At 33.8% G+C, this 25,627-nt stretch overlaps 3 protein-coding genes and 1 non-coding gene across 6 annotated transcripts; 2 read left to right on the forward strand and 2 right to left on the reverse strand.

Annotated features, from left to right (window-relative positions):
* Positions 1-868: 868 nt before the first annotated feature.
* On the forward strand, positions 869-7,765 carry LOC101214197 (solute carrier family 35 member F1). 2 transcript variants are annotated; one of them, XM_004152233.3, is made up of 11 exons: positions 869-1,392; positions 2,189-2,283; positions 2,873-2,930; positions 3,526-3,720; positions 3,844-3,920; positions 4,720-4,802; positions 5,559-5,610; positions 5,971-6,039; positions 6,763-6,849; positions 6,938-6,999; positions 7,426-7,765. In XM_004152233.3, exons 1-11 carry the CDS (start codon positions 1,275-1,277, stop codon positions 7,628-7,630), a joined length of 1,101 nt encoding a protein of 366 aa, XP_004152281.1. In that variant the 5' UTR covers positions 869-1,274; the 3' UTR covers positions 7,631-7,765. The 2 variants fall into 2 exon arrangements, with proteins under 2 accessions (XP_004152281.1, XP_031740662.1); XM_031884802.1 differs by lacking the exon at positions 869-1,392 and adding an exon at positions 1,481-1,966.
* Positions 7,766-8,771: 1,006 nt separating this feature from the next.
* LOC101209157 (uncharacterized protein At3g49140) lies at positions 8,772-15,562 on the reverse strand. 2 transcript variants are annotated; one of them, XM_031884800.1, is made up of 12 exons: positions 15,508-15,562; positions 14,411-14,477; positions 12,878-13,103; positions 12,588-12,690; positions 12,401-12,465; positions 12,057-12,173; positions 11,848-11,946; positions 11,432-11,585; positions 10,772-10,887; positions 10,381-10,530; positions 9,234-9,329; positions 8,772-9,092 (listed from the first exon to the last, which is right to left on the reverse strand). In XM_031884800.1, the coding sequence occupies exons 1-12, from the start codon at positions 15,545-15,547 to the stop codon at positions 8,979-8,981; spliced, it is 1,347 nt and encodes a 448-aa protein (XP_031740660.1). In that variant the 5' UTR covers positions 15,548-15,562; the 3' UTR covers positions 8,772-8,978. The 2 variants fall into 2 exon arrangements, with proteins under 2 accessions (XP_031740660.1, XP_004152092.1); XM_004152044.3 differs by lacking the exon at positions 15,508-15,562 and adding an exon at positions 15,189-15,406.
* Positions 15,563-15,798: 236 nt separating this feature from the next.
* Positions 15,799-24,353, forward strand: LOC101208914 (2,3-dimethylmalate lyase). The gene is made up of 9 exons (XM_004152043.3): positions 15,799-16,208; positions 16,399-16,610; positions 18,288-18,569; positions 19,349-19,471; positions 20,544-20,691; positions 21,522-21,739; positions 22,150-22,186; positions 22,285-22,452; positions 23,660-24,353. The coding sequence occupies exons 1-8, from the start codon at positions 15,857-15,859 to the stop codon at positions 22,401-22,403; spliced, it is 1,491 nt and encodes a 496-aa protein (XP_004152091.1). The 5' UTR covers positions 15,799-15,856; the 3' UTR covers positions 22,404-22,452; positions 23,660-24,353.
* A 576-nt stretch (positions 24,354-24,929) lies between these two features.
* Positions 24,930-25,000, reverse strand: TRNAG-GCC. Its single transcript has one exon. It is a non-coding gene; the product is annotated as a tRNA-Gly (tRNA).
* Between the last annotated feature and the right edge of the window lie 627 nt (positions 25,001-25,627).

Genomic DNA, 25,627 nt, shown 5'->3' on the forward strand with positions numbered 1-25,627 from the left:
ATTTTTTAATCTAAATCTGAGAGGGAAAGTATTTTTTTATATAGTTAGTTTTTTAAAATAAAAATAAATAAGAAAATTTGTTAAAAAATAGAACATTTGACAAAAATATTTACACTTCATATACAAAAATGTAAGGTAATAAATTTTTCTTTTAGTGTTTTTGTTCTAGAGTGTAAATAATTTATCAATTTTTGTGAAAAGTTATAAATATTTTAATTTATTTTATTATTTTAAAAGATTAGGATGAAAAGTCAGCTGTATGATTTCATTTAATTTTCAATTAATATGATTAAATTATAAATGGACCCATGAACTACTAATAAATAATATGAAAAACTTTGAATGATGTGGTAATATGCATATTGATACACATCTCATGCACTTAATTAATATTAAAGAAAAAAATTGGAACCACTAATCAATTTCTCCACATTACTAAAATGAAAAATTTTGCAACACAACATTTAGTCCTTTTAACAATTACTATTTGTTTTTTAAAATTAAATCTACAAATACTTTTTTTACTTTTATTTTTTCATTTATTTATCTACCTTTTATAAATGTCTTTTTTTCAAACTGAATTTGTCAACTTTTCACAAATTAAATTTAATTGTGTTTATTAGTAAATGGATATTTTTTGAAAAACCAAACACTAATATATATATATATTGCATTGTATTATTTTAGACATTACTTTTTAGAATTTTAAGATTTTCATCCTTTTACTTGCATCATATTCATCCTATGAAATTACCAAAAGGCAAAAGATTTGTATGTAGTCAACAATGAAAGGAATGAATATCTTAATCATCAAAAGAAAAATGATTCTTATCTTGATTGATGCTGAGTGGATGTAGCTCAATCATTGACAGTGTTGATGTTTATGAACACAAAATCCCAAAGTCAATGTTTTTCTTTATTATTATTGTGATTTGCATGGAATTAAGTAAAAGAGGAATTGCAATGAGTTTGATGGTAATGCCAGTTGACATTGCCGTATGATCCGGCCATTGCGGCTTTGACTTGTATTTTCTTTTACGATACTTTCAATTTTTAGTGTTCAATGTCTTTTGCTTATATCAGTTTTCGTAAACGATAAACAAAACCTTCACAATTATGCTCATGGGATTCTAGTACTGTTCTATGTTGCAACCTGTTCATCATCCATTGATGCCACAAGAAATTCAAAACAATTTCTTTTGATCCCTTGATTTTTTCTTCCTGCCCATTAACTTTTGTTAGGGTTTTGTGTTTGGGGATTTGGTGGATTGAAGATGAGGGGTTTTATGAGGCTTTGGACGAAGAAGACATGGATAGGGCTTGGATTAGGACAGATTCTGTCTCTTCTCATTACTTCCACTGGCTTTTCTTCTTCTGAACTTGCTAAACAAGGTTCCTTTTTTCTTTTTATTTCTTCTGTTTTTAATCAACACCATGTTCTTTTTGGGATTGTCATTTCTTTTAACAACAATTGGAAGGTGAGGATTAGACTTCAACTTTTGAAAATAAAAATCATGTTAATATTACTTTTTCAAATAACTGTATGGATCTTTATGATTGATGACTTGCTCCTAGATAACCTTCTGCTTTATGTCATATTCTTACAGTACACATAATCATCCCTATCGAGATACCTTAAGAAAAAAAAAAGATGATAATAGAGTGTGAAGTAAGTAAAAGGTTATATATTAACCCTCGTGAAAGGGTTATCCATACAAAACATTTTATGTAGTTTTTGGGTAAAATTACCAAAATGATCCTCCCTCTCTCGGCTTCCTCTCTCTCACTCACTTTCTGTATACACTCTCTCGCTTTCTGGCATCTCCACTTTTCTCTCGCTCTCAAGCGGCCATCCAATGTTCTGATCCCACTCTGATGACCCAACATAATGTTCCCAAGTCTACCGCTAAAAAAAATGGAGAAAGAGGGTAATGGGGTGGAGGAAAAGACAAGAGAGAACTTGAAGGTGATTTGTGTAATTTTGGATGTTAGATAATGTAAGCGAGAGGGCAAAATTCCTAAATTTTGAAAAATGGGGTATAAATCATTTTAGACTTTGGGATTGGGATTTTATAATTATCTCTGTTTTTATCTAACTTCTTTGTTCATTGCATAGTAGTTGAGGGAATAATGCTATTATTCTGATAGCATTCTGAATTTGATGCTTTATATTGTGCTTCTGTTTTAGGAATTGATGCACCTACCTCACAGTCTTTTGTAAATTATGTGCTCTTGGCGCTTGTCTATGGGATCACCATGCTTTCTAGAAGGAAAGCTTTGAAGGTTACCTTTCCTATCATTGGTTTTATATGTAGTTCATGATTTATGTGCTACTTTCTCTATACTTTTGGTTTAGCACTTTTAGCTTTTGTTCATTTTAAACTCTGTATTTTCTAAAGCTTCATCTTAGTTTTGTATGTTTAAAAAAGTGACCATTTTAACCTCTTTGTTTTCGTTTTTATTTCATTTTTATTGGACCAAAATGGTCACTTTTTTAAATAACAGAGTGAAATAACTTCTTTTTATAACTACGAGGATCAAGATTGAAAGCATAGAAACTAAAATAGATACTAAAATGAAGATTCTGAGAGTACAAAAAAGGTGTAGGACCAAATAGTATTTAAACTTTAGTTTGATTGAAATTATAGTTGTCTTATTAATTTCATCTGGGAAAGTTCGTCATGAATGTATTTGACCTTCGACTTTTAAGTAGATTCTTTTGTCCCCAGCATTTAATTGATCGTAAGGTAGCCAAAGGAATTGTAAGAAGCAAGTAAAAAAGTTTAGAAAGAACAAAAATTTACTATTAATATATATATTTTTTTTGTCTATTGGGGTTGTTAAATAAATAACATGCTTCTTCTCAATGCAGGCAAAGTGGTATTACTACATACTGCTTGGATTAGTAGATGTAGAGGCCAATTACCTTGGTAAATTATTAGTATTATTTTTTAGTTTATGCTATGGATTTTTATATGTTGTGTGTGCCATTGTACATTTTTCTCTCTCGTGAAGCTGTTTTTCAATTTCCTTCATCTTAATGAAATGGAATAAACCATCTCAGTATTTTTGGGATAAACAGACTAAGCTTAATCATTGCTAGAAAGTGTTTTGAGTAGGGAGTGGAGTTGTTTTTTTGATAAGAAACAAGTATATTCATATAACAAAACAGAACAATCTAAGGGCAAGGGACAAGAGGGCCCTTCCCGAGTAAGGAGTGGAGTTGTAAACTACAAAAAGTTGTGAACTCTTAGAATCCACAGTGGGAGAGCTAAAATGGCATAAATTTGATGTTATACGGGGCTAAGAATGGATGCTGAACTAGTGACCAACTGTAGATAGGAATAACTAATAAGGGACTATAGGATAGAGATTCATTCCATTTCTATTGTTGTTATTGAATTCCTTTCCCCATTATTGCCTATTAATCTTTCAAACTAAGCCTTTTTTGCCTTCAAGTCGCATGTATTCAAGATTCCCTTGAAGTCATATCATTCTGCATCTCATATTCTAATGATTTTGCAGTGGTAAAGGCCTACCAATACACATCCATAACAAGTGTAATGTTACTTGATTGTTGGGCAATCCCTTGTGTGTTACTATTCACTTGGCTATTTTTGAAAACAAAATATAGACTGAGGAAGATAATCGGTGTCGTGATCTGCGTGGCTGGCATCGTCGCGGTTATCTTTTCGGATGTTCATGCCGGTGACCGGGCAGGTGACATTATGATCTCTTTCCTCTCTACTCTTTGATATAAAATTTTACTTTTCAAAATTACTTGTCAAAATAAGTTTCATGCAGTGGATATTGCCAGAGCCTTATTCAGTAATTTGTTTGTAGGAGGAAGCAACCCCATTAAAGGGGATGCACTGGTTATTGCTGGTGCCACCCTTTATGCTGTCAGTAATGTCAGCGAGGTAAAGTGTGTATTTATATCTCTTGGTTGCATACTTCTTTCTCCCATTTCTGGTTAGTTCCTAGGGGTGTTCATGAGTTGGTTCCGTTCGGTTTGGTAGCTAAACCAAACTGAATCACAAATATTCGATTCAATTTGGTCGACTTTTGGTTTTAGATCAACCCATATATTTATAAACAAATCAGTTTGGTCAGTTTCTCCTCAATCAACTGTGTGGGAAAAACGCTTTATATGACTAGTCGAAGCGTGTGTGTGAACTAATGAACTATGTGGAGTGAGCGAAATAATAGGATTTTTAGATAGAGGGATAGACACCCTAACAAGATTTGGTCTCTTGTTCACTATTATGTTTCTTTGTAGGCTTCGATTTTGAAAACCTTAGTAACTATTCTATAGAATTATTTGGCGTAGTTGGAGTCCCTTCTTGTAGAGGGATGTCTCATTTTGTGCTCTTGGTTACGTTCGTGTTTTCTCTCATTCTTTTTTCTCAATGAAAAGTGTTGTTTCTATAACAAAAACCGAATAGACACTAGTAAAAATCAAATATTAGGCTTGATTTGGTTTGGCATGGTTTATAATTTTCATGAAAACAGAGAAGTATTATTTGTAGAAAGGATATGTAAAGTAGGTAGTGAAGTGAATATTTTCTAATTTCATACGAGCTCATCATTTGTTATGATAATCTACTACATATGTTATTATTATCATATTTTGATTAGGAATTCAATTCTTTTTAAATCATTGTACATTTTGATTTTCTTTTTATGAATCCTTCGTCCTTGGCTCTTCTCAATTTTCAGGAATTCCTTGTGAAGAATGCTGGTAGAGTTGAATTAATGGCAATGCTTGGTCTCTTTGGCTCAATCATCAGTGGAATCCAAATGTATCCTTTTGATCTAATGTTCACTTAGAGCACTACATACTTTCATGGACTTTTGATGAATGCCCATTGCCTATTACTTGGTGTCTTTTTTCCAATCAGCTTGGGATGCAGCAATGCTTTTGCTTTGGTTTTTTTTTTTTGGTTTGATAATTATTTTAGTTCTAGATTTTAAGTTTGTGTCTATTTAGTCTCGAATTTTTTAAAGGTACCTAATAGATCATTGAACTTTTAGTTTTGCATTTAGTAAATCCCTGAACTTGAAAAATGTCTAGTAGATCCTTGAAATTCAACTTCATAACGAATGAATCTTTTAACATATTCGAAACTAAAAAATTAAAGAAAAAAATTATATTCAATGTAAAAATTAAATTTTGTCTAATAGAATCTTAAACTTTTCATGCTTTGTCTTACAATGAATTTTAGAAAAGGTCAAACATGTTAAGGATTAATCAAATGTAAAATTGAAAATCAAGGGATCGACTAGAAATAAATAAATAACATAGTAGACACTTTTTAAAGTTAAAAAACCTAACGAACACAACTACAAATTTATGAACCTATTGGAGACATTTACAGTTCAAGGACGAAATAGATACAAATACGACTAAACCTAATCGTACAACAATTTTAACTGTTTGGGAAAGATGCAAGCATAACTCTATGAGATCCTCATTTCATTCTTGAGCTAGCTGCCTACAACTATTATGTCTCTAAAGTTGTTATTCTCTAGCTTTTGAGCCTTGACAATTTTAATAGAAGCATAATAGAGCGCAAAGAGTTAAAATCAATTAATTGGACACCTAAGACAGTAAGTTTCCTGTTCTCTCTCTCTCTCTTAATATCAACTCAAATAGATGCATACTTCTTCGAGCTGTATTCAATTATGCTAAAAATTTGTTATCGGTGAACGTAATTGAAAATCTTAGAGAAGATTAAGGGTGTGTTTGGTTTGCCTTCCTAAATGTTTAAATAAGTGTTTCTAAGTGAAAAAGAAAAGGCGTTAATAAGCGTTGAGAAGGTCAATCCAAAAGGATCCTAGCTTAAATGCCTTGGTAGCTTTGCAGTAAGAGTTGTAGGTTTGAGTTTACTCAGAGATGTTGTATTGTTACTTGTGAGAAAACTTCCATTACTTCTCACATGATTTTATCCTTTTTATTAATGGTTGCAGGCACTTCCATTTGTTGGATTCTCAGTGGCTATGTTTCTTTTCTACTCATTAGTTCCTGTATTGCTTCAGGTATGAGACTTGTGACTTGTTTTTTCTATAAGAAAAGGGATGTGAAATTGAAATTTTTGGATCTTGTAAAGTTTAACAATATGTGTCAATAAGCAAGAATACTGTCTGAGAAAATTAAAGGGGAAGCTTCCCTGTTTTATATATATACCAACCAGAAATTAACAACAGCAAGTCAGCTATTACTGTACAAAACGATGCTAGAAAAAAAATATAAAAGAACATGTGAACTCAGCACATTCGGGAGAGCTGGAGGAATTTTCTCTGTGAAAGCCTTTGCTTTTCAAACAAAATCTTTATGCTCAACAGCTGAAAACTTCACTTACCCCATCAACCCAGCCAACCTGTTTCTGATTCGCAGTCTCGACACTAACAAAGCAAACTGTCATGTGCTGCTAACAAATGAGGCCTCAAATTAGAATCCTCGAGTCTCCAATATAGGCTCATCTTGTATGAATTGAGGATTGCTTTCGCTAATCTATGTTTACCATTGAGCATATTGTTTACCTCTTTTCAATCACTATGGACTGATCTAGTGGTCAAATCACAAGTTACACAAGACAAACAATAGTTGAATGAAATGAGTTCGCACTGTCCCTAGAATAGTTTTCGGTACGTAATAAAGCACATAATATACAGTTGAGTAATTCAGTGAAAATGAAGCTGTGTTCTCTTATAATTAATCAGTAGAAAATTGCATGAAGCTTTGTGTTTCTTCCATATTAGATCAATGGAGCAGCGATGTTGAATCTGTCCTTGCTTACTTCAGATATGTGGGCTGTTGTAATACGCATTTTTGCTTATCATGAGAAGGTTTGGTAACATTGAATATGCTGTATCTCATTTTAATACAAAGTTCTCTCCAATGACTTAGTTGTATTATTGAACTATTTGTCTGCAGGTCGATTGGATATACTTTGTGGCATTTGCTGCTGTTGTTGTTGGGCTTGTTATTTATTCAGTGTACGTATTCTACTTTCTTTTTGGAAATTTTTCGGATTGCAGCCTGATATATACTTAAAAGCTTAGATATCGTTTTCCTTCTAGCTTGGTCTTTGATAAGCTTTTTGGTACTATGGATCTTAAATTTTAGCAAGAAAACTTAGGATAACTGCAAAGGATTTTAGTTCTTCATTGAGTTAAGCCAACATGCTCTTGGACGCTTGAACTAATAAAATGTACATGTTTTGGTTGGGGTTTTGTCTTGTCCATTGCCTCTTTGCTAAGTCGTTGTCGTTTCAGATTTGGAACGTAGGTCTTCGTTCTAGATCGAAAGGATTTCTAGAACAAAGGTCCTTTGTTTATATCAAATATGGAACAAAGCTATTGATATCAATATCTAGTCATTTGCATTCGATCTTGTGTCTGAAAATACTATATTGAATGTAGGGCTGACAAAGACGAAGATCGCAACCATGGCAATGTTGCCAATGTAGTTGCAGATGAGGAAGGAGGTCCAAGAAACCACAAGATGGACGAAAGAATCGTCACTGAAGGCAGTAGTAGTAGGCCAGATGGTAATGGTGGTGGTGGCAATGCAAGGATGGAAGGCATTGACAAGAAGGGTGAGATAGCTTTGGTAGAACCAGAATAACTGAAATGGAAAGCTTTAAAAGAAATGTTCCATTAAAAGCTATAATTGGTCAATTCCAAAGTGTAATTAGAAAATGTAGACTATACTTCTGTTGATGCATAAATGAAAAAATGTCCATATTTTTATTTGATACAATTTCATGTTTCTTTGGAAATGATCTAAATTTAAAGTTCATTTTGTGGATAGAAGAAACCACCTTTCCAAATCACTACCTTGACATTGTTCAAGATGTTAAAGCAACGTTCCAAAAAAGTGAGGCAGTTCAACCAAATTTGGTTCTTTAGCTTCCCAATCTAAACGACGTATTCCTCATAATGGAGCTCATAGAATAATTTTTAGCAAGTTAGCTAACCTAAGGTGCATGAACCGTAGGGAAGAACATGGGTGACATTGCTGCAAACCTGATTTCCTCTCTTTTTCTAATTTTCGAGTAAGAAATGCATGAACCTTCTTACAATCTCGAATAAAAGCTCCATTTTCTAAAACCTACATCTTGTGTTTATGCCTTGAAAGGCTACTGACACTTGTGAAGTGACTCCGGGGCAAAGAAAGTGAAGAAAACAGAAGTCCAAGTGGCCATGGGTCAATGCTTTGAAGATATCAACATTCCTAATAAAAGATCGGATATATGCTCCAAGGAGATAATACAGTTTTTTATATAGAGCAATTTCATATTTTCTCAATACCAGTGTGTTCTTTATGCATTGTTGTGCTACTCAATTTTACCTATCAGTTGTCTCAAATATCTAGTCTTACAAATCCAGCAAAAGGATGTGTCCTCATAGTCAAAATCACACACGGTGACATTTCATTTTCATCTCCGGAAATCGATTATGTGACCCTGCTTGCTTTTATTCTTCTTTTTTTCAACTACTTTTAGCAGTCTACTAATCAAGTAATCTACAAGAGGTGCCCGTGGAGGAAAACACACTGCAAGAATTTCAGTGTGCCGACCTTCTCTCCCAACAACCGAAGACTTTGGCATGTATGGCATGCACGGAAGGTATGCTGACTGTCTTCTGGTGATGGTGTTTACCCATGCATGCATCGGCATAGTCTCTGTCGACATGTTTTGTTACATATATTGACACATTTTTGCGTCAGCATTGAAAAAAAAAAACTTGCAGTGACACCAAGGGAATTCGGATATGAAAGTCAAGAGGGTAATACCAAGAAAAAATAAGAGCAGACAAAGAAATCCAATAAAAAACGAGACAAATTATCAACTTGAACCGTACAATTCTCAAACAAAAACTAATGCTATGACGGATTTAAGTAAAAGAAGTCGCCTTAGCTTTGAAATTTATTTCTAGGAACCACCAAATGTCAAAATAACGCAGAGGGCGTTCTAAAAACTGACAGTATCTCTCAATCCATCCCCATGGCTTCGTAGTTTTTTACGACGAGATCGTGGGAACAAGAGTTGCTGAATCTGCTTCTCTGCTGCAGCTTCTGACGTTGCCTACAATGTCAACATAGAAAATGGATAATATACTCAACTAACTAAAAGATAAAACATCCCTGAAGGAAGTTGCCATTAGAAAAACTTTATACAAACGAGAAATCCCCCTATAGACTGTGAATTGAAGGTGAGGTGGCTTACCCTGATTTTAAAGGGAAATCGAAAAGTCCGTACTTCCGTCCCAACACATACTCTCACATCCATGCCAAGACTATCAACTCCGATCAAAATAGCATCCTGAAAAACATATATCACACAGTATCATATCTGCAGAAGTCTAACAAGGCAACTATCTTCTAGTCATGTTTTCTAAAACAGGTAAAATGGCTAAAACTAAATCACTAACGAATAAGTGAGAGGTAGTAAATAGCAAGATCTGATTACTCACAGTAGGCCAATGAACACAAATTTAAACTGTGATCAACTTAGATGGGAAGGTCTTGTAAGTCCTTTTGGGTTGCGGAGGGGACACCTTTTCCCCATCGCCCTTCAGGTTGCAAACCTATTCTTATTGAAATGAAGTGATTGTCATTTCTTATCCCCCACTCTCATCCCGCCCCCTACTAAAAACGCTGAGTGAGTTTATATTATCGAAGATAGTGCAACCCCATACCTTGGTCTGGCAGTCATTATCAGTCAGATCAATGAAAGGTAAGAAACCTAAAAGAAATAAGTTCGAACTATAATGTTTGCCTACTTGAGTTTTTTATCCTACGAGTTCTCTAGCCAAATGTGGTAAGGTCAAAGAGTTATCCCATTAGATTAGTCTAAGTGCGTGTGCTATTTAATTATCTCTAAGTTTCCTTAATAGACCATCCTGAAAATTTCTTGTTGCCTTACTTATCAACACTATTCCAGATTGAAAACGCATTGGCGAGTGACTTGACAAGAGTTTTTTAAGTCCTTCAATCCTTAAAAAGTTCAATACATCTCTTGAATCCAGGAATCTACCTGAAAAACACCGAATGTTTATCACTTTTGTCCTTCATAAATCAGTCATTTAAAGTTGTCTTTTAGTCTTTGTTTTAGCCAATTAGGTTTAGAGTGATAAAAGCTTTTTTTCTTCCATTGTTGACAGATTTGGAAAATGAATGAATTGAGTGGATATACATTAAACTAAGTTTTTAAAAACATTTAGATGCAACAATCCATTTGCTTTTCATTGGGTATAAAAATGATATATAATCAGCCCATTTGCTGGTGAATAAGTTGTCGTATTATCAATGAAAATTAGAAGAAAAAAAATCTGTTGCAAACATAATGACAAAAAATAATGAAAAAGAATTACCTCAACATGAAGACCCCTCTTTTTGCAAAGAGCTTTAAGGGCAATATTGCACTTAATACCCTTCTCATTAAAACGCTCTAGAATTTCCGCAGTAGAGTGCAAAAGAATATCAGGTTCAGCATCTTGAAAATCTTGCAAACTAACTTCAGACTGCAAAAACCCATTAAAAAATAGCAAGTCTAAGTTTCCAATGCCAAATCTACCTTCCATTTTGTGGTTCTTTCTTTATTAAACTTCTCTTTAATATGCCACTATATGATATGATAAATAGCCATTACATTCATTCTTGTCATTGTAATCTTACTGAACCTACGACAGATCAATAGATACTAATATATGAGACCAAATTACAACAACCATCACTGTTGGTAAAAGGAAATCATGTACACACCTGAACTCCATACACAGAGAAGAGCTCAATTCTCATTATCTCCAACCTGTAGAGAGTGGATCTTTGACTGCTTCTATCAATTTTGGACTCCAAGTTTGAGGTTTCGCCTTCTAAACCTGAGATTAAAGATGAGATGACTAGGAGGAACTTCATCAACAATAAGCCTATTGTGCTTAGAAGCTAGAACGTGGAAATATATATTCTAAAACACAGGTAATGAATCAGTACAAAAAGGAAAATAAAAACCGTGCAAATGGGAACCTTCTAGTACTTTTCATAAATCAAACCCTGATTCAAAAAGACAAGAGATTTTGGGTATGTTATTGTAAAGCAAGGATTCGTGAATAGAACATACATCTAGAACTAATAATTGCGGTATTCCTTCTGTTAAAATATATTCTTACATATATACAAAAAAGAGATAATATGGAGGCCAAAAAAAACTTTTCCCTTGGATGTGGTGGAAGGAGTTGAAGAACAATTTTTAAATCACACCAAAAAGGAATATATTCATGTCAGACAAATAAAGGTAATGAGATTGGCCAAATGCTTTCTGAACAATCAATACAGGTAATTACTTCAACCATTCAACCGAATGGTTCGGAAACAGACCCATATTTTTTATTCTATTTCCACTTTACATCATAATGAGGAAGTTACCTTTCCATTCTGTGTTGTAGCCTTCACTTTCTTCGAAGTAAAATAATCTTCTTATATAAGATTCTTCATCAGCATATGCAGGTCTGAGACATCCCAATATGGAAACCCCATTGGAAGGATGCTTCATGTTTCTGTCATATTCCATATTGATAACCTATAGGTAACAAACATTTAATAAAGAGTTAATTGAACTTTCCTAGTTCTAACAAAATTGTTACATCTTCAGTTACTGGGAGCAAGGTGTGATGTTAAGAAGAGATTTAAGTTAATATAATAAAGGTAAAATAAACTAAGAACTAAGATATTTACAACAATATAAATGTATAGACTTGTGCTACATTGAAAAGTTTTTTTCCTTTAAAAACAACAAAAAACAAAAATAACAAAAACAAAAACAAAGAATCGGTGGCAATCACCTTTTTCAAGCACTTAGCAAAATATACAGGATGAACCATGCTAGAAACATCAGGAACTCCCCAGTCAACTGGAATATTGGCTAAATCAGCTTCCACTACCTATAAGACCAATAGAAATGTGGGAACAATAACTCCAGAGTAAGAATATACATGAACAGGAAATGGAAAATCAGAAAACTATGAACTGAAACCAGCAACTAGATGCTTACCTCAATATAATCATAATCAAAAGGAGCAACATCACCATAGCCACTATCTACATCACTATAATCTCCAACTATCCTCCTACTCTCATACATTTGCATGTCCATTCCAATCAAGGCATTCTGCGAGTGAAGAGGTCACATAATACCATAATCTCACTGTCATATGACATATTGGGTAAGAGAGTGAAAAAGAAAAGAGTAGAGAAATTTTAGGAGATCTAAAAAAATAAATGGAAAAAAGGAGGTTTAGAAAAAAGCAATGAAACATGTAGATCTGAAAGATTTAACTTAAATCTTTATTTATTAAACACATTTCAATAATAAATCTAAAACGTGTAGATCCTTACCACAGGGTTGTGTGCTCGCCGATCTTCTAACATGTTCACACTATCAAAAATTTCAAAATACAAATCTGAACAGAACAAAATATTACCAAGTTTGATTCAGTCACTAAGCTATAGAGCTTATTCATACAAATAAAAATTATTAAAAGGAGCAAATCAATGGTATAGTGAAAAGAAAGGAAAAAAAAACCTCCATAATCGTCAGTGACATATTGAAACTCATCCCACGATACTTGTTCATGTGGTTCACTGTGCACAGTTCCAGGAAATAACAGCAGAGCATTGCTATTGACCTAATTGAGTAAAAGAAAAGGGAAAGAAAAAGAAGACAGGGTCATGAGGTGAAAACACGCTTGATTCTACCTTAATGATATCACCGCATTGTACAACAATTTTCATTAGCCACATTTCAGTTTGCTTCTATTTTATACAAAAACTTAAAAACGATCAAGAGAAAACATATAGTGCATCAATCCAAACCTCCACGGCAGTCCTTGCTACTTCTGCAGCAGTGAGTTCTGTATTCCGTACACTTTTGCAAACTTTTAGATCTTCAAGGGGATGATAACCTTTGTTAGTTAAATAACTTGAAGAATCTGGAACTGAATCTGGGTAATCAGCAGCGACTGAAACTTTTGACAAGCAAAGGTCACGTCCCTTAGACAACCAATGAAATTCTGTTGATCCAAATTTTTTATTTCTGCCACTAAAATAACCATGGAAACAAACATTCAATTCATGAACTTGAAATGATAAGTTAAAGTCATAATGTCAAAAGACCCTCGTATTAATAAAAAGCTGCGACTATTCATATGATTTGGCTTCAGTATTTTTCTCTAGTATTATATTAACCTCCACATTCAAAGAAGTCTTAAGCAAATGAGAGAACCATGCACCAACATTTTAAAATATAATTCTACCACAGAGTCTAAATTGATCACTTGTGAAATTTTAGAGTTTTAATTTATATCATTATTCATGTAGAGTTTTAAGTGATAAGACCCAAAGTTTAGGAAAATAAACATAAACTAGGTAGGAATCATCAGAAGCGTGGGGTTTTCCCCAAAAAAGATTAGCCACTAATTATCTCTGAGTCACCCCATCGATACTGCCACAACTCTTTCCTAGAGAATGGTTAGAACTTCAGGATATTGTTCAATTCGATGTTCATCCAAGTGCATAATTTACAGTCTCTTTGAAACCAAATAGAATTGAAATTGATACAGGCAAAGTAAAACATTCCTCTTAAACTCAATTACATAAGTTCATTCTGTAAATTGTAACTCTTGAAATTATGTTTGTCTCTAAACCAAAAGAAATGAAGTGCCATTCTCAGTCACTATTTATGGTTACCATGGATGAGCTGACCATAAAAACTAGTCTTTACAGTATAACTTCACTTTTTGAGGATAGTTATTATTATTATTTTTTAAAACGAAGACAAGCCTCTTAATTTATTATTAATAAAGGGGACTTAAGCTCAAGATACAAAAGTGTTATACTAAGAGCAAGAGAAAAGAGAAAAATTCAGTCTACAGCTACAACAAAAAGCTAAAAAACAAATGCCAAATTGAAGAGATCAAGCTAAACAGAACCATAACCGTAGAATCTAAATACAAAGCATAATGAAAAATTTCTCTCATAAAGAACCCATTCGAAACTAAAAACTTGCCACTATTTCAGCATCGGCGTGAAGGCTTTACTTGCCACCCACATGAGGAAAATCCAAGAAAGACTGAAGTTGGAATAACATCGAGGAGGAATTGAGGATGGTTATTATCTAATGTGAACAGCCTGGATAGTTAACTAAACAAAGAAGAATAAACAATGTTTACATAGTTTTTGGGTATCCTAATGAGTAATAACGTTATTCTCCATCATTATTATCTTCCAAGCAATCGAAATTTTTTTGGTGCAAGTATAAGACAAACAGCACCGAAACAATGAAAGGAATTGCATTCGTGCCTGAATACAAACAGATTGACAACGAGCTATAGTGGATCATAAACTCACCAAACGTCAAAAGAAGATCTATTCCAACTGCTTGTGAATGCGTACGATTTCGAGCAAGGAGCCCCTTCTGTATGACATTAAAAAAGCGGGAAGAGGAAGTGAGGAACAAAACTCAAACCAAATGCTACAAAATGAAGAATTTGATCAAAATGCCCCAATCACGAGGCAATGTCAAAAGAACAAAGCGACTTCCAGATGACAATTCTTTTTTGGTGTAAAGAAAAGATTTCTTTGATAAATGAATTCAGGGGAAAATCTCAAACACCTAAAGGTGGTTACAAAATTCGTACAACAAAGACCTTGAAATTGAAACTATAATAAATTGTCATGAAATAGAGATGCCAATTCACATTAATTTCTTCTCATTCCATGAATTTATATTTTCTTTGATAAAATGCAATGCCCCAATGAATAGTTCACACGAGGTGATGGTTGACAAAAATGGAAATCCCTAGGTAGACAAGCAAGAGCCTCTAAAGCTCAAAAAGCCTAAACTCAGAGGAAAAACCAGATTTCCCTGACAAACACATAGCACGAATTCATCAGTTGTTCATCTTTCTCGATCCAAACAAACAAAAACCCACATCAAACAAAATCAATTCATAACTGGGTTATCAAAAACAACTCAAAAGTCGATGATCGATGACCCACCCTTAAAAAAAACAATCAATTCGTCAAGGAAAACGAAATGGGTATTTCACAAATTCCCAATTCGTCATAATCGATGATCTCACATGCAAAGAAAACATAAAAAAAAGAGGCGAATAATCGCAGTTACCAAAGGTAAGTGAAGAAGCTACAGCAATTGCCATGAGTGAGAGAGAGAGAGAGAGAGAGAAATCAAAATCGAATTTGGGTGTGATGGGTATCGGCTTCTACGAGTAGATCGCAGCAGAATTTGGCCATAAAGACGATTCAAACGTCAGCTAAAAGGGAAAGATGCCGCAAGTCCCAACGTGCTCAGAAATCTCAGTTTAATAAATGTACAAAATAACAAATTGGTCCAACAATATTCAATTCTGTTTATATATATATTACCTACAAAGGATAACGTGATTGTGAAGTGGAAGGCATAAGATAAGACACACACCACATACTTGTATGCTCAACCTCGTACACAAGGTCACGCCATGCCATCACAAACCAAATTTCTGTGAAATGTGAATTTGTGGCACTTTCAACCAAAAACTAATAATTTTTTCCACATATGTGAAAGAAAAAATAATACATTTAAATCAAATTATCTTTCTTAAAATTTCTTTTATTTTGAATTTAATTGTTATATTGGCAGCATATGATAGATGGTATATTTTCCCAATTGGTAAAAGTAAATAATCTAACCTAAGTAGGTTAGAAGATGATAAGAAGTAATTAATGAATGGGTGTATTGATTGATATTTGTTGTATTTCCATTTCTTTAATCCAACTTCAACTGAAAATCTAGCGATGAAGCTCCCAGTGGCGAGTAAGGATGGCTCTCTCACACTTCCACTCTCACACACCGCATCTCTCCGCCTCCAGCTGCCGTCTCTGCCACCGCATTCAATTCCTCGATCTCTCTCATGGCGCCCTTCCGTCAAAGGGAACATCTCTCTCTCCAACAATCCATACCACAAGCCGCTCTCCCGAGTCATGGCGATGTCAGCTAGAATCAACGATGAATCTGTGGTTGAATCTCCAGCAAAGGCTCTCCGGAGGATTCTGGAGATGCCTGGCGTCCATCAAGGTCCCGCTTGTTTCGATGCTCTAAGTGCTAAGCTAGTCGAGAGAGCTGGATTTCTCTACTGCTTTACCAGTGGTTAGTTTATCTCTTGAACGTTCTTTTTTTCTTTTTTCTAATCAATTGAAGTTTATGAGAGTTATTTTTTAGTTGAATTTGTATGAAGAAGAATTCCTCTATCTGGATTTCAAGTATGGATTGTTATTTAAGGATTTGATATAGACATGCAAGGTAAGGTAGTGTGACGTTGAGTTGGACTTTCCTACAGGATTTTCTATATCAGCTGCTCGATTGGCGTTGCCAGATACAGGTTACATGTCATATGGTGAAATGTTGGATCAAGGGCAACTGATCACTCAATCAGTGTCAATTCCTGTCATTGGAGATGGTGATAATGGATATGGCAATGCAATGAATGTGAAGAGGACTGTTAAAGGATATATTCGAGCAGGATTTGCGGGGATCATACTAGAAGATCAGGTTCTTTTATAGCAATTTTAAATGTTCTGCTCTGCATGTACACTAAAAGTAACTATATTTTATTTATCTATATAAAAATCTGGTTTCTGATAAGAAAATTGTTCTGTCCGAGTTTGCTGACATCAGGTGAATTTGTAGTTTATCTTGCTAACTTTCATCTCCCCTTTCTTTTTGTTTGTCCTTTTGATCCAGGAGGGATTGGAACTAGATCCAATCAATATATTTTCTTTTGAAACGGAAATGGAGCTTTTTATTCATTGACAAAATGAAAAGGTGATTAATGCTGAAAGTATAAGGAAACCAAACTAAATTACCAAAAATACCAAAAGGTAAACAAGGGAAAGAAAAGGATTAAACAAGAGAAATAAAATCAATTTAGATCAAGTGGGAAGAGGCTTGAACTTGAGTTGAAATAAAGGGAGCAATCCAAGGAAGCTACTTATCCTGTAAAAATCGTTGAACATTTTCATACGAAAGCTGTAACATAAAAACTTTACTCAACAAGGAATGAAACTTTTCATTAGGGAAATAAAAAGTGATCATTGTTCAAGGTGTAAGCTTTTGAGGTTAGGAGGGGAACATGAATGAACCGATATCACATCTGAATGAGAGGAGTCCTAAGGACATGAAAGTTAGGTTATGAATAACTTAAAAAGAATCCAAAGTTTCTACATATACCAACAAGGTGCACCATCCTTTTTGGTTACTCGATCATTGGAACTCTAAAATTAAGCGTATTTAGCTTGGAACAATCCTATGTTGGGTGACCTTCTGAAATTTTTCTAGGATCCATGAGGACAAAGCAGCTGAAAGGACTCGTGTTGGTTTATGGGGACAACTTGCAATCTAATAAGCCTTTAAGACAAGTAAGAATGATGCTATCAGATCGTAGGAGATGCAGGCGAGTGTCGGGGATTCGAATTCCGAATCCTGGGCCTAGGGTGTTACACAAGGATTCGAACCCCAGAATGAGAGAAAAATCAACAAAAATAACATAAGTAGGCAACAACAATCAAAATAAAACTAATACACAATTTAGAAAATTGGAGAAGTAAACTTTAAACAATTGGACCCACATTCACATAGCAGCTGCAGAAGGGCAATGAAAAAAAAAAGATTTTGTGATTCACAGTCGTTCTAGCAGAGCCAACACCTTGTTGGGGAAGAGATTAATCCATGGGCACTTTTTTGGTGTCTATCATAGTGTTGAGGCAAGGGTGAGATAATTTCCAAAGAAAAAAGTTTGACTTTCTTAGGATAAGGGATGGTCCATAGCTTCTTGCCCAACTGTATGGATAGACTACATCATACTTAAAAAAATTGAAAAAGCTAAGGATTTCAGCTTCAATTCTTTGGAATGGACTCTCTTTTAATGCCCGTGGACCATTGGTTTTGTATACTCATAAAGAAACAATTTGAGAAAAATTTAATATTAGAGCATCCAATCCATTTTCCTTTCAAGAAACTGTATGCTCTTGGTAAGAAAGCCAACTAGTTTATTTTGAAAGTTAAAAACTGTCCTTTTATTTTTCTTTTGATTCATGAAACCCAGAAGTACCTTTTGATCATTTTGATGCATTAACTAGCATTTTCATCCTGTAAAATATTAGCCTTTTCATCATAGAATTTGTGAGTTATCTAGGGAAAATTTATTGCTTACAAGATTTTCATGGCAAGGTATCTCCAAAAGCTTGTGGCCATACACAAGGTAGGAAAGTGGTATCGAGAGAGGAGGCTGTGTTGCGGATAAAAGCAGCTGTTGATGCTAGAAAAGAAAGTGGTTCTGACATCGTCATTGTAGCTAGAACTGATTCTCGTCAAGCAGTGTCTCTTAGTGAATCACTGAGGAGAGCCAGGGCCTTTGCAGATGCTGGAGCTGATGTTCTTTTCATTGATGCACTAGCTTCAAAAGATGAGATGGAGGCCTTCTGTAAAATTTCACCTAAAGTACCTAAAATGGTATCTTTTGATTTCCTTACTAGAAAATACAAATCAAGCAATATGCCCTTTGACTCTCATATAGAAAATTTTTGTTGCATGAATGATTAACGTAAAAGATTTTCCTTTTAACTGTTTCTATTGCAAAGTCTTCAAGTGAAATATGGGAATTACTATACGAATATCAAGTGCATGGCCATGCTGTGGATATTCTTTTTATGCATTTTCATGATATTAGGCACAATTATCAAAAGATTTGGGTTTCAATTCTTCTTCTCATCATTTTTTATTTATAACCTTTGGTGCATGAGGGTAAAGAGATAGTAGCCTAGTTTGGATTATGTAGAGGCTCTTATATTATGATTGTCTTTTTTTTTATTGATTAGACCGTGCTTTAGAACCAAATAGAAGAGTGTGAATGGACTGAAGTTAGAAAAAAAAAAAATTTCCTTTTTTCCCTTTGTTTATGTAAGGACAGAGAACATAAAGGGGCATAAGCATGCAAATAAGAAGAAATGACATTATAAATTGAGGAAGACTGATTAAAGAAATCAAACATATACAAGGAAATTAGTTTATACGGTGAGCAATATCTCTATGATATAAAGGAGATGAAATCCTTTGAAAGCTGTGAGATTCCAACATAGTGTGACTAAATCACATGTTCTGGAAACAAAATGTATATTTTGTCTTATATGTGATTCTCTATTAACTTTACATACATTTAGGATGCATAATATTCATGATATTGCAGACGGTATTTATTAATTGACTGGTATATCTCTTCTACTTTTATGTAGGCCAATATGCTTGAAGGAGGGGGAAAGACACCCATTCTTAATCCTCTTGAACTGGAGGAAATGGGATTTAAAATTGTTGCTTACCCTCTTTCCTTGGTTGGTGTATCAATTCGAGCAATGCAGGTAAGACATGTCTTCACCTACAATATGCACAAAAGCTTTGATCATAGTATTCAGAAAATTTTATAGCAAAATTTTCATTCAAGGTATGAGAAGTTACAAGAAGTTATGACACAACACAACATATGGGAGGATACGTATAGGTTTTGAGATGCATTTTCCAATTTATAGACTTGGGAATAAGTATTTGTTTCTGTAAAAAAATACTTGGATGAAGGTTAAATTATGTAGTTGTCCTCATGTATATTGAAATCCCATCAAAATATGAGGGTGTGTGTTTCTTTAAAGCGGTATGGTGTATGACCAAATCTTGAAGAAAAACTTACAAAAGTGATTTATTGATCTCAAAAGAAAAGGCTCAGCCACTTACTTATAGGCAAGGACCATACAACCTGAATTTCACTAGAGCCAACCGGCTGTTAACAGGCAACCAGTCAGAAGACTAGTAGAACTGTAAAATTAGACTAATATTAGTTATGAGATGCATCACAGTCCAAGAAAGCCTTGTGGAATCACATTCCTAGAGTGATATTTTGGTTAGTATGGCATTAAATAAACACCGGAATCTTTCAAGAGAAAGTAATATCCTTGGAGGAACTAATGGAATCAGCTTTTTTTGTGGCATTTTACTGGTCTAGACCTGTTGCTACCTTAAACAAATTACAACATAAATTTCCTTCTATTCAATTGCAGAAGTTTTTTGTAATCCCTTTGGATGTATTTTTCTTCCTTTTGTATATTTCAAGTAAATAAATAAATGAAATAATAATAATAAATTGACGAAAGAAATTTTTTTGTTATTTAATTTAATCAAAGAAATTATTTCCTATATGAAGTTATTTCTTTAATTATGAACTTTTTCCTGTTTGTTCGTTAAGAAGTCTTTAATTGCAAAATTTAAAAATGGCTTGTAGATATTTTCTGGCACAATCCTGGAATGTTATTGTTTGGAAAATTACATTTACATTTTGAGTGTAAAAGAAAATTGCATTTACCTTTTGAGTGTAAAATGACTAGACAACCTTAGAGGAAAAATCATGATGCTATAGTTCTTCCCTACATTTGGTTATTGCAGGATGCACTGCTTGCAATTAAAGGAGGTCGATTGCCTTCTCCTGGAACCTTGCCAACTTTTGCAGAGATGAAGGAATTATTGGGCTTCAACTCTTATTACGAAGAAGAGAGGAAATATGCTTCTGCTGTTAGCCAACCTTCAATTAAAGGTTTGTAGAACTTCCAATCTGTCCAAGTAATGTGAATCCATTACACTCTTTATGGCCATGCTAGAAGTTTCTTCTACCAGTAAAAAAATTACATTTATTATTTATTTGCTTATTTTTGATATATTCTTTCGTTCTGAAAATTCAAAAAATAAGTTATTGCTCCCCAGTCTCTTCCTCTCAACCCAAACCCTAATTGCTGCCACTTCCTTTGGTGTTGTCACTGTCCTCTGCTTAAGCTGATGGTTGAAGGCAAATTTAATTATATATCACCAACAAAAAGAAATCATAATTGTTTTTCACGCTAAGCATCTCCTTTGGTTTGATTGATTCTAGAAGTATTTCTATAATAGATGAAATGATACATAGATGAACTTATACAAAATGTTCCGAGAAAACTTGTAAAAGAAGAAGAAGAAAACTGCTACCAAATTAAAATAACGAATACAACAGTCCCTAGAAAAGGAAAATATAATTAAAAGCCACGAGAAGACCAACAAAAAACCAGAAACAAGGAACCAAACACCAAAGAAAAGCGAACAAAGAAACCAAAAGCAATCAGATTTAAAAAAGGAAAAGAACAGAAAACCAACAAAGAAGATACTTGATTTGCTTGTTTACTTCACTTGAGGTAGAGTAGGACAATATTGTGACAAATCTTTAGTTTTGTTGGAAATACTAATGAGTTTCTCATATTTTTTCAATAGTGTGATTATACTTGTCAAAGATTTTCTTTTCTTTTATGGCCTAATCTTCTTTGTACCCAACATAAATTATTGTAGTAGTTTTTTGGTTCTACTGTCATTTCATGTAAATTAAGGTTATTTTGTCAGTGGACAGTAGCATAACTAGTCTTCAACGGAGAGTTGAAGATGATAAAGAGAAGGGTCAAGGTTCTCAAGGTCCAGCTGTCGAAGTGATTACTCCTGAGATATACAGAAGCTATGATGATGATGGATCAAGAGGTCCCTTCTCTGGTATCTGGTCCCGGAGATTGAGAGTCAAAATAACCGGAAGAGATGGATTTGAGAGGCTTGATGTTAGAATTCCTGTAAGTATTGAATATAAAATTTCATTTTCAGTGTCTTGTTTAAGATTGTGTTTGTAGAATAAATGTGTCCGTATCATATTAAAAAACAATAACAGCAATAACTAAAGCACCCACCGGAATTATTGCAGCTATGATCATGGTCTTCACGTTGTCATACTATCTTATTACGTGGATTCAGATTTATATAAGCTACTGAATATTGTTGATATTACCTGCCAATTTGGTGAATGTATACATTCCTTCTAATATGGGGTGTCATATAGCTAGGCCCTTGTTGTGCCGTAGTTTTGTTAATTCCATTACTACTTATTAGTTCTGTTTCTTATCAAACTTCACGTTAGTATCTTTGTTTCCTTCCGTTATTACTTAGTTCATTGTTTTGAGGAGGTTTCTATATATATCTATTTCAGGCAGGGTTCTTGGAAGGACTAACAAACATTGTTCCAGGTAGTTTTTACTTCTTTATCCTCAAATTGACCAAAAATTAATCTTCGTTTGGCTATATCTTTTATGACTAATGAAATTGACATATTTTTGAAGCATAGCTTTGGGAGGCGTAAATATCAAAGAACTGATGGACGATGCAGCTGGAGAAGTGGGAGGGAAACAGTTGCTGGATTTTGTTGATGGCATGGGTGACCGAATTGAGGTCTTTTTGGAGTAACTTCATTTTGTTTATTGCAACTGTCATATAAATCCCAGAGCGAATGAAGGTATTTCAATCATAAAACCTGCCTATAGGTTGTACGATCTTACTTGAACTAGGTATGTTTATAGGTTGTACTTATGTGTCCTTGAGCTCTAAAATAAAAAAACCTGCCTGATAACATTTATAAATTGCATTCTTAGAGATATTCTACAATCCTATATTGAAAATTACTAGAGTTCCTCTACCACCTAGTTCTACACTATGAGATTACTTCAGCCGCTAGTAAAACTAAGACTACAAGGTTTATCATTATGAACTTCAGGTTGTAAATTATGAATATGTGAGGCACTAATTGAAGAAGCGTGTTTCTGGTCATGATCTAAATGGGAAAAAAAGGAAGGAAAAAAGGGGTTAAAAGTAATAGTTTAATCCTTCAACTTTTTTGTAACAATTTAATTTAGGATATTTTAAATTTTGTAACAATTTAGTCACAATCTAGTCGTTACATTTAAAAAAAAATTCATCAATAAACCAATTTTGTCATCAAGAAACCAATTAACTAGTTAGAGGCTCAATATTTTTTTGTTAAATACAATGTCCATACTCTACAATATAAATAATAAGAAATGATTAATTTTTTACGTTAGGTACTAAATTGTTACACACTAGTTGTAGGATTGTAGAATTATATTGTTGCAAAATTAAAAGTATAAGACCAATTGTGGGTTTGGATTACATTTTCTAGTGTTTAATTTAGAAAATAAGTTATTTTGTCTTATTTCAATCATTATAAAACAAAAATGCTACATTCATCAAAGTTTAAAGACCAATAGTGGCTAGACCAAGACTTTAACGGGCAAGACATTGTAAATTTGTGATGATACATGGTAATTGAAAACTTGATGATACATGTTAATTGAAAACTAGGCTTGTGATTTTGCCCGAGCATCCATTATTGTAAAAAGTTTCCTGAATTCAATTGGTTTTTGTGTTTTGATGCAAAGAATTGTGTTTTGATGCAAAGAATTGTTTAGGCATTTTCCCTGCGTACGTATCTTCTTTTTGACATCATAGAGACACGTCTCTTGATTTGGTATTGATAGTCCATCAAGAGTTCAGATTCTACATGCCATGAATTTAGAGTCCTACTTCTGCATTTTGACCTCTGTTTGTTTGTTTTGTTCCGTTTTCTCTTTCCCTCCTGCCTATCTTCTGCATCTCTTCTTTGGTTTTTATCCAAATAAAAAAATGCTGTGCTTCTTCTACAACAGCAACTCCGGTGATCGGGTGTGGCCTCAATTATTGAAGCACGAATGTACCGCCAACTGCATCAGGGTGGCTGGGATTGTAGCTATTTGATGCAAGAAAACTTCACATCTTACAATGGAATGGCCATACAGTTGTACCCTTTTGTTTTCATACGTTTGGGAAGGAACATTGCCCTTTAGCAAGACTTAATTCTTACTCTCAAGTTATGAAATTAATTGAACACAAATAAACACCTTGCTTGGATTAAATAGGTCAATTTTGCTCGTATCCGTTTGCGTATACGTAGGTGAATGATATTTCAGGCTAAGTTTGAGAAACTGACCAAATGGAGTAAACGAAAGAAATGAAGTCCACTCAAATCCACCACCTGATGCATCACTCGCTTGCACATCTGGAGAGAATTCGTCTCCTAGGAGACGACGAATTCATCGTCCATAAAATCACCATGTCTCCAACTTCATCTTTCCTCATTTCCCATAGTAACTCCAGCTCTTTCGTTTTCTCACTTTGCTCTCCCTCACTTCTTTTCAGCCGTGTGTTTTGAATAAATATCATTGTGTGCTTTCAGCTACTCTTGTGTTTCTCAATTTCATTGCATTTCTGATCTTTTGTGTAGTTAGTTCATCATTCTCCTTTACTCCAACATGTTGTGTTTCTATCTATTCATTGTAAATGCAGTTTTTGGTGGGTTTTGTATTTACTTTTTACTAATACTAATCTATATCTGTAATTTTGACACATGGAACGAATATAGTATGAAGAAGTTGACATTGTTATTTCTTCTGAATGTCGTGAAATTGACAAAAAACATAGTTCTAGGTATATATGATTTTAAAAAAATAATTTAATTGCAGTTACGATTTCTCCATCAATCAAATTTCATTTTGATTATACTAATTTTCATTACAGTTGGATAAATGCAGCATTAGTTGTACCATCTTTTACCCTCACTTTCTTCGGTACAACAAAATAATATCTTGAATCGTAACCAATGTGTAGTTATCCATGATATATAAATGATGACAACTATCTTCAATGGTATGAAACTATAAATCGTGCTCACAACAAAACAAATATTATACCATTGTAAAACTATGTTGGAGCGTCCATCTTGGACAACACAAATGATATGAGTCATTGCAATCCATGCAGTTGAGCTAATCATACAGAAAATGGACCTAAGTGAATATAGATCAGCTACACATGAAAGATTGGTTGTCTCCAACCCAAAATCTAAAAAAGGGGCTCCAATTCAGAGCCAAAAAAAACAAATGCACCAGCCGGGAATCGAACCCGGGTCTGTACCGTGGCAGGGTACTATTCTACCACTAGACCACTGGTGCTGTTGGTATTAAGAATTACAAATTGATTTCCAAAACCAACCTTATGCTAAAACATTCATTTTAGATTATATCTACTTTCATCTTATTCTTTTACCTCAACTATTATTTTTCTTTCTACTTGAAAAGAAGAAGCTTATCTTTCTTTCTATCCATCTAGAATCGATTAGAATATGATTTTTTCTCACAATAAAATAGTTTTTTTAAAAACTCAAATTTCAAAAATATGAGTATATACTAATTATTAAAGTTATGCTGTTATAGTTTTTGAGTTTTATGAACCAACAAAACATGGATTGTATGGAAACAATATCATATAATTTGATTGCAACAAATTTTATAGTGAAAAAGTGTGGTTTATGCTATATGCGTTGATTGGTTCTAATAGTTTTGTATAGTTCAAATGGACAGTGATCAAATATGAAGTTTAGAGGGTGTTTTGGGGGTAGAGTTGAATTATTTACCATACTCCCTTGTTTTGCAATCATTCACTCGAGAAAGTCACTACTACCTTCATTATATCATCGTTGTACTCCTTTCGTGCATAGGCCACTCGTACTATGCATGATGGTTTAGCACATTTGCTAAACTTGTCATTTAACTAAAACTAACAATAAAAGTGAACTTATG

Source organism: Cucumis sativus, chromosome 4 (assembly GCF_000004075.3).
Source record: "Cucumis sativus cultivar 9930 chromosome 4, Cucumber_9930_V3, whole genome shotgun sequence".
NCBI lineage: Eukaryota > Viridiplantae > Streptophyta > Magnoliopsida > Cucurbitales > Cucurbitaceae > Cucumis > Cucumis sativus.

What these genes read in the sequence shown, in the direction of transcription:
- LOC101209157 (XM_031884800.1), bottom strand. Translation starts at nt 15,547, where the DNA reads ATGGCATGGCGTGACCTTGTGTACGAGGTTGAGCATACAA. An exon ending in GGCGAGCACACAACCCTGTG is followed by an intron (nt 12,174 to 12,400) that starts GTAAGGATCTAC and finishes CTTCACTCGCAG; the next exon opens with AATGCCTTGATTGGAATGGA. An exon ending in GATTTCCCTTTAAAATCAGG is followed by an intron (nt 9,093 to 9,233) that starts GTAAGCCACCTC and finishes TTGACATTGTAG; the next exon opens with GCAACGTCAGAAGCTGCAGC.
- LOC101214197 (XM_004152233.3), top strand. Translation starts at nt 1,275, where the DNA reads ATGAGGGGTTTTATGAGGCTTTGGACGAAGAAGACATGGATAGGGCTT. An exon ending in TTAATTGGACACCTAAGACA is followed by an intron (nt 5,611 to 5,970) that starts GTAAGTTTCCTG and finishes TAATGGTTGCAG; the next exon opens with GCACTTCCATTTGTTGGATT. An exon ending in TAGTTCCTGTATTGCTTCAG is followed by an intron (nt 6,040 to 6,762) that starts GTATGAGACTTG and finishes CTTCCATATTAG; the next exon opens with ATCAATGGAGCAGCGATGTT.
- LOC101208914 (XM_004152043.3), top strand. Translation starts at nt 15,857, where the DNA reads ATGAAGCTCCCAGTGGCGAGTAAGGATGGCTCTCTCACACTTCCACTC. An exon ending in CACCTAAAGTACCTAAAATG is followed by an intron (nt 18,570 to 19,348) that starts GTATCTTTTGAT and finishes ACTTTTATGTAG; the next exon opens with GCCAATATGCTTGAAGGAGG. An exon ending in GGCTTGATGTTAGAATTCCT is followed by an intron (nt 21,740 to 22,149) that starts GTAAGTATTGAA and finishes TATCTATTTCAG; the next exon opens with GCAGGGTTCTTGGAAGGACT.